This window comes from Eleginops maclovinus, chromosome 16, assembly GCF_036324505.1.
Source record: "Eleginops maclovinus isolate JMC-PN-2008 ecotype Puerto Natales chromosome 16, JC_Emac_rtc_rv5, whole genome shotgun sequence".
Taxonomy (NCBI): domain Eukaryota; kingdom Metazoa; phylum Chordata; class Actinopteri; order Perciformes; family Eleginopidae; genus Eleginops; species Eleginops maclovinus.
Window position 1 is genome coordinate 10,109,822 of NC_086364.1, and position 12,815 is coordinate 10,122,636.

The 12,815-nt window shown below is 42.8% G+C and overlaps 2 protein-coding genes across 13 annotated transcripts in view; one reads left to right on the forward strand and one right to left on the reverse strand.

The window, feature by feature from the left end:
• The window catches only part of arhgap23a (Rho GTPase activating protein 23a), a 49,001-nt gene extending 39,474 nt beyond the window's left edge, over nucleotides 1–9,527 (forward strand). For 9 of the 12 annotated variants that reach the window (XM_063904598.1, XM_063904599.1, XM_063904591.1 and 6 more), the window contains 12 exons: nucleotides 52–113; nucleotides 198–352; nucleotides 963–1,081; nucleotides 1,168–1,320; nucleotides 1,493–1,571; nucleotides 1,679–1,752; nucleotides 1,897–1,986; nucleotides 2,130–2,255; nucleotides 2,421–2,462; nucleotides 3,116–3,209; nucleotides 5,453–5,484; nucleotides 5,733–9,527. In XM_063904598.1, coding sequence (XP_063760668.1) covers nucleotides 52–113; nucleotides 198–352; nucleotides 963–1,081; nucleotides 1,168–1,320; nucleotides 1,493–1,571; nucleotides 1,679–1,752; nucleotides 1,897–1,986; nucleotides 2,130–2,255; nucleotides 2,421–2,462; nucleotides 3,116–3,209; nucleotides 5,453–5,484; nucleotides 5,733–7,172 — 2,466 coding nt within the window. In that variant the 3' untranslated portion in view covers nucleotides 7,173–9,527. The remainder of the gene's footprint in view (nucleotides 1–51; nucleotides 114–197; nucleotides 353–962; nucleotides 1,082–1,167; nucleotides 1,321–1,492; nucleotides 1,572–1,678; nucleotides 1,753–1,896; nucleotides 1,987–2,129; nucleotides 2,256–2,420; nucleotides 2,463–3,115; nucleotides 3,210–5,452; nucleotides 5,485–5,732) is intronic. The other 3 variants (XM_063904594.1, XM_063904600.1, XM_063904596.1) reach the window with 1 other exon arrangement.
• A 634-nt stretch (nucleotides 9,528–10,161) lies between these two features.
• On the reverse strand, nucleotides 10,162–12,051 carry hexim1 (HEXIM P-TEFb complex subunit 1). The gene has a single exon (XM_063904604.1). It carries the CDS (start codon nucleotides 11,724–11,726, stop codon nucleotides 10,626–10,628), a length of 1,101 nt encoding a protein of 366 aa, XP_063760674.1. The 5' UTR covers nucleotides 11,727–12,051; the 3' UTR covers nucleotides 10,162–10,625.
• Nucleotides 12,052–12,815: the final 764 nt, after the last annotated feature.

Genomic DNA, 12,815 nt, shown 5'->3' on the forward strand with positions numbered 1-12,815 from the left:
TTTAACCTGTGCTGTGTGTAGTTCTAACGCTTGTGTGTTTGTTTGTTGCAGGAGCTCGGCTTCTCCAGGCAGGCCCTCATCAACAAAAAACTGAATGATTACAGGAAACAGAGGTAAGTCTCCTAATAATAGATTTGTAAACTGAACATAATGAAGTTGCTTTTATCACTGCCCTTATCTTTTGTCATGCCTGACAGCTGGAATGAAACCCGTCTCTCTGTCTCCCTCTGCAGTCCAACAGGCAGCAAGCCTGACTCCTCTCCACGGATGCATCGCATCAAGACCCCCTTCATGCTCGGCAAGGCGGACAACGCTGCCGGTGTGCCACGTTCCCCCAAAACAGAGGGCAAAGGTCAGTGTGAGGAAAAGACAAATTAAACATACCGGCAGCTTGCTCTTACAACTCATTTTGCAAAAATAAAACTGTTAAATATCAGTAAAGTAGATTATAGAGGCACAGCGCAGGGTGATTCTATTTTAGGCTCAAAAGGAATTTGTAATATTAAAGTCTAAAATAAAAAGTATACATTGTCAATCCATTCCACTAATAACAAATATGCTAAGAGATGTGGACACAAGAAACAAACATCTGACTTACAACCAAATTTCAGCATTGATAAGGTGTGTTTTTAGGATTTTTATATATAATAATCAATAAACATCCCATCAAAAATGTAATATATCTTTTTGGATTGCAACCTATTTTCCTTTTAATTGTATTATTTGAAATGACTTCACTTTTATTATATAAATCATGTATTTTATATAACAATCTTTATGCATGTAGGTATTACCTATAATCAGAGGTCATCCCTTATTCCTTTTCAGCAACATTTATGCAGCTATAAGACTGACCCAGAACCAGCAGCAAGTCTTTTTTGTATCATAGGCTTTTTATTTAAAGAACCAAATGTGTAGGTCTCGTGTGACATAGCTAAAGTTTTTGTTGGGTCTGTCTTTAGATGAGAGCGGCCCTCCGAAGTCTCCGTGGGGCATCAACATCATGAAGAAGACAAAGAAGTCTGGCCCTAAAGCCTTTGGTGTGCGGTTGGAGGATTGTCAGCCAGGTGTAAATAACAAGGTTAGTTTCAATATCATCCTTCATATCTGAAAGTAAGAACACTGATTTTCTACTGAAAGTTTTAAACCCGTTTGTTTCAATCCCAGTTCATCCCATTGATTGTGGAGATCTGCTGTGGGCTGGTGGAGGAGATGGGTCTGGAGTACACAGGAATCTATAGAGTCCCCGGGAACAACGCCATGGTGTCCATGCTTCAGGATCAGCTCAACAAGGGCGTCGAAATCAACCCCGCTGAAGAGGTGAGGAAATACAGATACACCTTTACTAAAAGCCACCTAAGAGAGTAAATTATATCTGGGGAATAAACTGCTATAGTGACAGTTTTCATTTATTTGAATCAACAAAACTGAAGCATTAGATGCAGACGCTTAAAATAGTTGACCATCTCTCTGTTTCTTTTGCTGTCAACAGAAGTGGCAAGACCTCAATGTTGTCAGCAGTTTACTCAAATCCTTCTTCAGGAAACTTCCAGAGCCGCTCTTCACCAACGGTGAGTGACAAACATGTCTAAACAAGCCATCCAAACACATACCTGAAACACACAGGCATTCATATCAAACCATTACTTGTATTTTAATATTTCAAATAACTTTACAGACAAGTACAATGACTTCATCGACGCAAATCGGATAGAAAGTGCATCAGAGAGACTAAAAACCATGAATAAACTGGTACGTATTTGTGTGTGTTCATGAACAAATTTGAACAGGATAATTGACCTTCTTTACCGATGTGTGTTCGTGTATTCATAGCGGAAGTCTGGCAGGTTGAACAGGTTAATCACTATTGTCATTCCTCTTGTTTGTCATTCGCAGATCAGAGACCTCCCCGATTACTATTACGACACTCTGAAGTTCCTGGTGGTTCACCTGAAGACTGTAGCCGACAGTTCAGATAAAAACAAGGTGTGTGAAAGAAAGTAATGACGGTGTTTTTGGACCATTGTAGGTTAAACACTAAAATACTTTGGGGGTGGGTATTATTCTGAGGAAAAACCTTAAGAATTCCTGTGATGTCCTTGGTATTAACTTACTTTGTCTTGGTGTAGATGGAGCCCCGTAACCTGGCTCTGGTGTTCGGGCCGACTCTGGTTCGGACGTCTGAGGATAACATGAAAGACATGGTCACACACATGCCCGACCGCTACAAGATAGTAGAGACGCTCATCCAACATGTGAGACCTGGAACATGACAACACACACACACACACACACACACACACACACACACACACACACACACACACACACACACACACACACACACACACACACAAACAAACAAACGACTCATTATAATTTTTGTGCTAAATATTTATTTCTCCATGTCGTTTTTGAAGTGCAACTGGTTTTTCGCTGAGGAGCAAGACGAGGATGAAAAGGTACGCTTCCCATAATGTTTTTTTATGTTTACAGATTAAAGGTCTTAATGCACAGTTGAGGATGTACAGTTGCTCTGAAAACCTGTTGGTAATGTGCAGTGTTTTAAGTGCCAGTCAATTATCTGAGAAAAGTTTTTAGTTGGTTAGAAAAAACTCACGTAACTATTTGAAGTTATGAAATATTATTCTCTGCCACCGTACAACTTAACTTTCCTCATATTCTACTGCAGCAAACCACATTATTTACTCTTGTTTTAAGATGTTGACATTAACAAGTTCCTGAAACAAGAAAAGCTTGCCACAGTAACATATTTTTTCCTCATGTTTAAAGAAAAACAATTATTGAATCTGATATAAAATCACTGTTGTAGTTTATTTACTGTGCTGAGTAGTTATAGCTGACATAGGTCACCACTATAATTCAACTATTTACAGTTAAATGAAATATTTATTTAACATTAGTTGCAAAGTGACATGTAACCAAAGTGATTTTAAATTGAAATTGTGGTTTTGAATTTGGGGTTGAGAGAATACAAAATATTGATGACATCAACATCTGTATCTGTACACAAATCATATCTTTCAGTTCCCTCTCCTGCATATTGTAAAAGTGATCTGCTTGTGAAATTCACATTAAGTAATTTATTTTTCAGACACCAGTGGACACGGAGGACGTGCAGCCCGCTCCCAACATCGATCACCTGCTGTCTAACATCGGCAGGACGGGTCTGCTCGGGGAGGCGTCAGGTGAGCACGCTGCTAACTGCTCTTAGTCAATCACGGCTAGCTTTCAACAAACCGTCCAATAGCATTGTGGGTAGTTATAATCAGTTATTGCTGCTTTCATTTAGCTGCAAGTAGGGAATTTCCCAGTAGTGTGCCATTATTACAACCTTTCGGCTCCAGGGAACTGAGACTAAACAAATCAGATCTTATTAACCGTTATCCTGAAGTGAGTCTTGATTCTCAATAATCTTTGAAACCAAAGAAGATAAGAGCTCTTTAAACAACATGTTGAGATTAGTTATCTCTATTGACGACATGTTGGCCTGACGTGAGAATTCTAGAGCCTGCTTGGAAGTTTAAAGCCAGAATTCCCTTCTTTTGGACAAAACTTGAACGCAGCATGCGCAACAGAAGTCTAGACCTGTTAGCACTCGTAGTGTTTCTGTGTTTAATAGTGTGCCTACTCTCTCTTCTCTCTGCTGACCTCTTTTTTCTTACACATTGCTCAACTTTCACTTTCTCTGTACGTTTCTGCATTTCCTTCTCTTAGCTGAGCCTGTGGAGCAGCCACTGCGGTAGGATGGGAACTCCCCTGGCTCTGTGTGTGTGTGTGTGTGTGTGTGTGTGTGTGTGTGTGTGTGTGTGTGTGTGTGTGTGTGTGTGTGTGTGTGTGTGTGTGTGTGTGTGTGTGTGTGTGTGTGTGTGTGTGTGTGTGTGTGTGTGTGTGTGTGTGTGTGTGTGTGTGTGTGTGTGTGTGTGTGTGTGTGTGCAATCAATCCATGCATCATATTGTGAAAGTCAAACATTGTGTGTTTGTGTAGGTGAGAGAGACTGTTAGTGTTGGTGATGGTTTGTGTCTCCATGGTCTCCGTTACCCTCCTTAAAGTCAGCACCACCTCTCTGTGTCAGACTGACGTCTCTGTAAGAACACGCCACTTCAGTCTGACTAATGAATTAACGGCTGACTGGATGCTCTCCATCTGTTAAAGCTGCTGTATCTGACACTGGAGTGTAAACTGGTCTGTTACTGAGAGACTACCCCCTCACTATTGATATTGTAGTCAAGCACTGCACTCCACCACCATTCAGTCCGATCATCAGGCTCCTAACACAATCTGACTCTAGGTGGCGCCAATTCATTGCCTGGATGACATCACAGATACATTTCTTTTAATCTGATTTATTTATAGTAATCGGTAGGCATTCCTTACCCACTTCCTTCATGTTTTGTGAATTTCCAATAAAGGCTTTAGTTTCGAATGAACATATGACTAACTCAAACATGTCTGCAAAGAACAAGTGAATTCTTTTTAAATAGCCCAAGATCCTGAGCAAAAATGTGCCAATATCTATTTGAATTTGACATTTTTGGTATGACACTTTATAAAAAAAACATGTTTACAAAGTGGTTTGTATGCAATAAAACCCAAAAGCAGCAACAATATATAATATTACATTTGAGGGTAATCTATGAGGTTAACAGATGTAATTCTCATACCGACAAACAGGGATCAGATCAAAAGAAAAAAAAAAATAGTATTCAAGGGGTAAACACCTCAGTGATTCAGAGTAAAGCTAAACAGTTTATCAGAATTGTATCCAAATCACAATATAGGCTAGTGTAAAATCAAAATACCAGAGGGTGCAAAATAAAGATAAGTGTGTGTCAACTGCGATGTTAGTACATGAGGACCCAATCTAGAGCCTCTTAAACTCCAAATACTTGTAATCATGCACTGTGAAAGAAAACAGCTTTTATCCTGTGTTGGTGTGTCTGTGAGTGAATGTGCTACAAAATGATTTCTGCCTCCAAATCTTTGCCTTCTTTCACTGATTGATTGTCATCAGTGTGATTTCGGTGTTGTCATCGGTGTGTGCTGTGGTTTCCTAATGCCTCCAACACCAAACCCCGCTTCCCCAATCATTGTTTCTCCTTCACACGTGTACATGTGTGTCTTTGTGTCAGTCATGATCGGAGGGCACAGAGGACACATTAACAGAGGAATTTATCTTCTAATTAATATTTTTTGCAATCAGGAAAACTGCTGAGACTTTCAAGCATGTTCTGATGTCACAGCAGGTGCTCTCATATTAACAGCTGATGGAAAACACCCGCTGTTACATCAACGGTTAAATCATGCAGTAGCAGTTCCCTTTGATTCGTGTTGGATTTATTCTTTACACCACCTGCCTCTGTGCCCTCCTCCATGATTTTGCCTTTGGTAAACTTCAACGGTCCTGACCTATTTTTATTTTCTCCCCAGACTCAACCAACAGTGACTCAGCTAAATCAAAGGTAATGTCTTTAAAATTGTGTTATCTTGAAAAGTGAGTTCCAGCTAAAATCAAACCTACATGAAAATATGTATTTTTTTGTATGTTGAAATACATATAATAACTGATAATATGTATACACTTTTTTTTTTATTATTCGTTTACAGATTTTTCTTATGATTCCATAGTAGTTAAGGATATACCAGTACTGAAAAAAATATATAGTGTCATGTATCAACGTGTAACAGTTCCCTTTTTTTGTTGTTGCAGGGGTCGTGGGGGTCAAAGAAAGACATCACACCCAAGGACTTCCTGACTCTGTCCATCATGTCAGCTGTTACGGGCCGCAAACGGAGGAAACGTCATAACGCCCGCCGTGTGGGCAGCAGCACTGACGACGACTCAGAGCACGAGCCAATCAAAGCCGGACATTTAGTGGCAGGGGGGGAAGAGGGGGCAGGCTTGCCCGAAGGAGACACTGCGCCTCGAGCAGAGGGTGAGGAAGACGATGATGAAGAGGAAGAAGATGAAGAAGAGGAAGATGAGGAAGTTGTAGAAAGCGGAGTGAAAGAGGTGGTAGAAGAGCAGGTGGTGGCGGATAATCCCAGTCGGACGTGCAGTAAAGAGGAGGAGGAGGAGGCAGGAGGAAGGCAGGCAGCCACATTGCTGCACGAGGAGGAGGTGCGGGCGGAGGTGAAGGGGCCACCATGGAGAGCGCCAGAAGATGCTCGTTCTATTGTGTCCGGTTACTCCACCCTCTCCACTTTAGGGCGGAGCCTTGGGTCAGAGGGGAGGGGGGATGATGCCGATGACGAGCACAGCGAGCTGGTGAGCGAGACGGACAACGAGAGCGGCTTTGCCTCACGTTCCCTCACCCAGGAGAGACCGGAAAAACATCCAACATCACCCGTGAACACGCAGGCAGCCCCACGCAGCTTCCTCTACACACACTACAAGGCCCCCGTCCTCTCACCCACAAACCTGCTCGCCCCGCCCACAGCACTCACACACACGCCGGACTCTGCAGACAGGAGTGATGGTGGGGCGCGGTCCACCACACCCTCGTCCTCCTCCTTCTCCTCCTCCTCCACCACTCACAGACTGCACTCGCGACCTTCCTTCAACTCCCACAAGCTGATCCAGTGCGACACTCTGGCCAGGAAGAGGCTGAAGTCGGAGAAGGGGAAGGCCCGCTCCTTGGACCTGCTGGAGCTGCAGGGCGCCGTGGCTGAGGGCGACACTGCTGGTTCTGGGTCAGATGGTACACCCAGAGCGAGAAGGGAGACCTCCAGAACTAACCCTTCCTCTGGCAGCAGTCAGGAGAGCCTGCACCCAGCCCGGCTCAAACCCTCCCTTCCCCCCAGCGAGGCCTCCTCCTTCACCCCGACCGGCCCCGGTGGCAGATCTCTAGCAGATCAGGTTCGCGCCCGCCTACTGGGCTCCGCCGATGACCTGCGCAGCGTGGGACTGCGAAAGCCACTTTCACCAGAAACGAGGAGGAAGAGGCGGGCATGGCGCAGACACACGGTGGTGGCCTCCCCAACAGAGATCTCTGAGAAGAGACCCCCGCTGACTGTCAGCGACTTCCCACTGTCCCCTATAACTCAAAACCAGGTGAAATCACCGGCGCTGCCTCAGGATGCAGAGGGGCTTGATCAAGAACCGGCTACACGTCAAGCACCCACCTCCAGATTCCACCAGTACCTGTGAGCCCCTCGAGGCCGAGCCGCTGACTCCCTGCAGGTCAGTAGGCCGGCAGCAGCGTAAACAGGGTCGTGGTTAGTTGCCAGGTGCAACACAGTGTACCAATGAAGAGCAGCCCACATTTTTATTTTCCATAAGCTCCATTTGCATGGCAAGGGGCATTCCAGTGTTGCCAAAGCTTTTCTTTCCATGTGTGTGCTTTTAGAGAAATGAAATGGACACAAACAGACCCCACTTTATCACTGTTACAGCCAAGAATTTAAATACTGGTAATGAGTGGTCATCCTTCCCCTCTTCTCTAGCATACTGCTCACAGAAATGCATTCATTAAATCCAAGAGGATGCTGAAAATGCAACGAACCACTGGTTCTTGAGAGAATGGTGCTTCTGGTCAAAGTAGGGTTTAACAGTAACCGTTACAAAATCTTCTCTGAACCTACTTGTGAGCCAAGAGACAGTCAGCCTCACTTATAATTGCAAAACAAGGTTATTAGTTGTTTAAAAAGCATTTCAAGAGGGATGTCAAAGGGTTTTTATATTAGTTTTTGTATTTTGTCTCTCCTCAGACCACGGACACTGTAGGACTTTCATTTATATTCCAAACAATAGACACAGTAGGACACACATGCTTGTTAATAATGTTAATGTGTTTGCTCAACAATGTTTGTGATCATATCTGAGCGTGCAGGTGTTTGTGTTGAACAATTTTGTAACATTTGTATAAAGCCTTGTTAAGTTAACCTTGTAAATATAAATATTATGTTATCATATTTGTTTTTACTTTTTTTAGTTCCTTTTTTTATGGTTTACAAATGTGCTTAAAAGTGCACAGTCATTTCTTTCAAGATGTTACTTGAAATGTTTCCCTTAATATATTCTTTTTTTATATTCAATATATATATTATATATATTTTGTATTAAAGTTTTAAAAAGTATGTTTATTGTGATTTCACCTCTTGGGTGTATCTGTTCACAGGAATCAAGATAAACCTGTTCCTTATTTCCTCAAAGATGGCCTTTCTCTGATTCTCAGCACTGTGCAGCAAACCTTTATATCATCAGACAAGTCTTATAAATAAGGTTCTCTGGTGACTATACTTCCAACAATGTTGCATCAACATGTACACAAACTATCTACATGTAGCAAATACAAATCTGGTTATTATTACAATTTATCGGGCAGTTTGCAGGCAGCTGCGCTTTGATGGCTGACCTCATTTGTTCTGTTTTGTATGTCTGGGATATCTGAGCATTGCCTCCACAGATCTGTTCATATTTGCTGAGCTCAAGACAAAGTACGTTCCTTCTTGTTAAAGAGAAGCTGCGGGCTGTGTTACCTCTGTTAATGGTGATCTTTGTGTTTCTCACCACATCCCCTCCGATGGTTCATCTGTCTGCAGGTTAATTACCTTGGGGTTACATGAGGAGGAGTTTTCCTTAAGCTCAGGCTCTAATAAATCCTCTGTGACTGGGGAAACGGTACATTTGAGGAAAAGGAGTACAGAATGAATCTATTGTTTTCATCTGTCGTCTCGATTTCTCATCACAAAAAAACTAATGGGAGGCACAACTTCCAAGTTTCTTTCATCTGACCAAATAACACAGTGAGAAATAATAATAAATGATGAGTTATAGTCTTGTCTTACCTCAAGATTTTTTCTACAAAGTGCCTGATTTGTGGAATGTGGTTTTGTTCTGCAGTGCCATGGTCTGTTCTTATCTTCCCATTTCCTTTGTCGTTTCTGGGTCTCCGCCCTCCTCTCCTGTGGTTGATGGTATAACTAAGGCACTGACCCAAAGATGTGTACATTTAAAAAAAAAAAAGGGGTCTACTTGTGAGGCTGTTGTTTAAAAATGTAACATAATTAAAAAGCACACTTCAAGCCAAGGACATGTCTATGCACTCTCTTTGCCTTTAACACATTAACAGCTATCACCACTGCTGCAAAGTGCAAAGATGCATAGTACTCTGCTGCTTTTCTTAAAGACCGAGGTCCTCTCTCTCTCTGCCTAGTTGATCCACAGTGTGTGAATATGGTACACTTTACAAGCCCTACCCTAAAACTAAACATTTCTTATAGATAAACCAACAGCCCAAGAAAACTCAACAAGTCAGAGTGTGTTGTCTGAAATGTGATTTTTATCTAATGTCTCATTGTTGTATTTTAAAAATCTTTTTTGTACATACTATCTTAATATGTAACATATTGTATTGTGTACATTTGGAATTGCTTTTTGAGTATAACTAATATGAAAATGACTGGACTTAACAAGGTTGTCCGCCTGAAACCATTTCCCTCATGGCTGTGTGCTTTAAAGCAAAGTTATATGATGTAAATAAACAGAATTATGTTTAAAGAAGTGTTCACATGTCGATTTGTTTTAAAACTTTTTTTAGGATTTTGCAATACTAGCCCATGGAGGTGAGGCTCATGTTTAGCAGCAGCAGCAGCAACTTAAAATAGCAGCTGAATGACGCCCTCTGGAGGCTGCAGTTAAAAAGAGTCTCTCAAGGCCAAATGGCACAGATTCCCTCTGCACATGAAGGGAACTTCATTCTAACTACTGGGGCTTTGTATTTTAATTTATTCATTGGTTAACATGTATGCAATCTGTTCAAATTATATGTGATACTAGGCATCTATCGACACTTGATAATTAAATATGAAGCTAAAATAAACATATTTGGCTTTTACATTTCTCTTGTGTTGCAACGAGTCAAACAAACCCATTTAAGCATTTCATCTTGCAGAACATCCTCACTGGAGTGGGTTAACCTTCATAAAGAGCATCTCCATCATATCCCATCCCCCCTTCCCCTTCTGCTACAGTCCATGCATTATTCTCTTCAGGGCCCACTGATGCCTGTCTGGCACATTTCTGGTTCCTTTAAGGAAAGCTTTATGATTATTTGTTTTGCTGACAAAAAGGCAAGTTGCACACTGCAGCTTTGAACCACTTCCTGTGTTAGAGCAGCCTTTACAACACAACAACAGACATTTCACATTTTTATTTGAACTTATGTTAACACACCACTAAAAAGAAAAATATTAACTCCGGAATTTACTTTTGCAAAACATTATCGGTGAGCTAACCCAATAAGCTGTAATTTGGTATTCACGAGGAGAATGCAACAAAGGATGTTTTTTTTTTACTTCAGAAACGGAACAGTTTATGTCAATGGACAGATACGGAGTTGACCCAGGAAACAAAATATCAGATACATTCCCTTTATAAAAAGAATCTTATTTTGAAATATTTACATTTATTCTTGGTAAACAAAATTTGAACAGGACCAAACAGAAAATAAAGTATTGCATTGCAATGCAAGGACACGTCTTCTTAATGACAAACTGATTACAGAAAACTGACAAATTTAACAAAAATGCAGCAGTCCCATTTTTTACCTTTTTCAGGAGGGGAGGGGGGGGGGGGGGTTCCCCACTTCAATTGTGTCCTTTACTTTGTAGCAACTTGGCCCCTATCATAGCTGGGCTGGCTCTGCAGAAGGAGCTCCGTGTTTTGGGCCCTTAGTCTCTCCAGTTCTTTCTCTAGCTCTTCGAGCCTGACCAGAGAGCTCTCCACGGCCGGAACCGCGGGCTCCACTGCGCGCCTCAGCCGGTTGTTCTCCTCCTCCAGCCGGGACATGCACTTCTCCAGCTCCAGGTACTCCTGGACCAGCTCCTGCTTGGTCATATTCTGCAGGCTCTCGACGTGGTACATCTCATAGGTCTCAGAAAAGTCTCTCTGGAGAAACTCTCCACCTGCGTTCCCAGGTCTTCCGATGCCGTCGCTGCCTCCCCCGCTGCCGTCGTCATCGTCCTCCTCCTCGTTGTCAAATAAGTCCTCCTCACTGCCCGTGTCCTCCATGCGGGTCCCGATCCCTGAGGCCCGCCTGACCCCGGTCTCGGTGTTGAGGTCGGGCTCCTCTCGGTCATGCTCGTCCATCAGGAACTGGGTGGTGTTATAAGGGGCAACTGGGAGCCCTTTGGCGAACATCTCCTCTCTCAACCGGGAAGCCCTGGCTGTCTCCTTCTCCTCCAGGACTTTCCTTTCGTCCCAGTTGAGTTTGTAATACGGCTTCCAGTTGCGCTTCTTCCTGGAGGTCCTGCGCCTGTGCCTCTTCTTGCCCAGACGCGCATCCAAGCCAGTGTCGGAGTCGATATGACTATCATCTTGCACCTGGTTTAAAGTCTCTCCCAGTGGGCTATCTTCGCCGTTTTTCCCCTGCACAATGTGATTACCGTCACCTGCTGCATGAACATCGGGTCTCTGATGAGACTGGGCTGCAATCGGGCACTTTGAGAGCTCGTTTCCGGCTGCTGAGGCAGGGCACACCTCCCTCTGTACGCCTTTCATTTGCCACAACTTGTCTGTGTTGATATCCCCACACTTCTCCGCCCGCTGCCGCTGCTTTTGGTCTCTCTGTCGCCCCCTGTTGCCGTTCTCTGGTTCACCACGGCTTCTGGCTGGGAGATGCTCCAAAGCGTCTCCGCTGCTCCCTCCTGATGGGCTGCCTAAAGTTTTCAGGTGACGGGTCTGCTCCGCTGGATCTGTCATCCTGATGTTTGGCTACGATGGCTCCACTCTAGCACATTTTAGATCATGTCCTGTCCCTCAAAAATGGTTTTCAAAGTTCGTTAAAAGACGTTAAACTAAATTTAAACAAAAAGGTATGTATTCCAGAATTACCCAAAAATCATTAAAGAAAGTTTACGTTTTGACGTTTCAAAACAAACTCGCAAGATTAAAGGAAACTGTTCAACAGTAAACACTTGGTACTCCTCCGAGGGTTTGTCAGAGCAACTGTCGCTAACTACCATTAACTGTTTCAATGCTGTCAGGGAGATCGTTCACCGGGAGACGACGTTTCACCGTCACAACAGTGTCCAGTGTGCTGCTCAAGAAGAGGGAGCTCCTGGTTTTATAGCAGCTCCGCCTCTTGCCGTGCGCATGCAGCTGTTTGTATCGCGCGTTGGATTGTGGGATATGTTGTTTTGAATTCAATATAGCACTGTTGGTGGCATCCATACCAAACTACATATTCCACAAGTATAGCATAACTGACGAGGTTTTTAACCAATCATACGGTAGATTCTTGAGCACGGTAAAGCCCACCCTTCTCTTTGTTGATTGGATAAGAGGGTTACTTTGCTGTTGCTAAGCTTTAAGTATTTTTTGATTCGACAATCCATCGGTCAATCATAAGCACGTATTCCACACCAAGAAAGCAGTCCTGGACATTTTAAGGACAGTACTATCTGTACATTAAGGGGGTCAGAATACTAAGTAATGATATATAAGGCAATTTAAACAAGTTCAAATTTCATTTTTAAATATGTTGGTCCTATTAGAATATGTCGGAGGGAACTAGATATTTATTATGTTTATTTTCTGTCTACACAGTTCAACGCCGAATTAGAAAGGAAATAAAAACCCTCCTGCATTTAAAGCTAAATGAAGAATCCTGCTATGGGAAACTAGTCCGTGTTAAATGTTCACACAAGGAAAGAAGTAAAAACAACTTGTGTTGAAAATGCAATTATTTCTCATGTTTAAATGTATCGAAACGCGTCGTTTTGATGACAATAGGAGCATTATATGATTCAGTATGAATAGTATGTGTTTTGTGCGGAGTGATACGCTGTG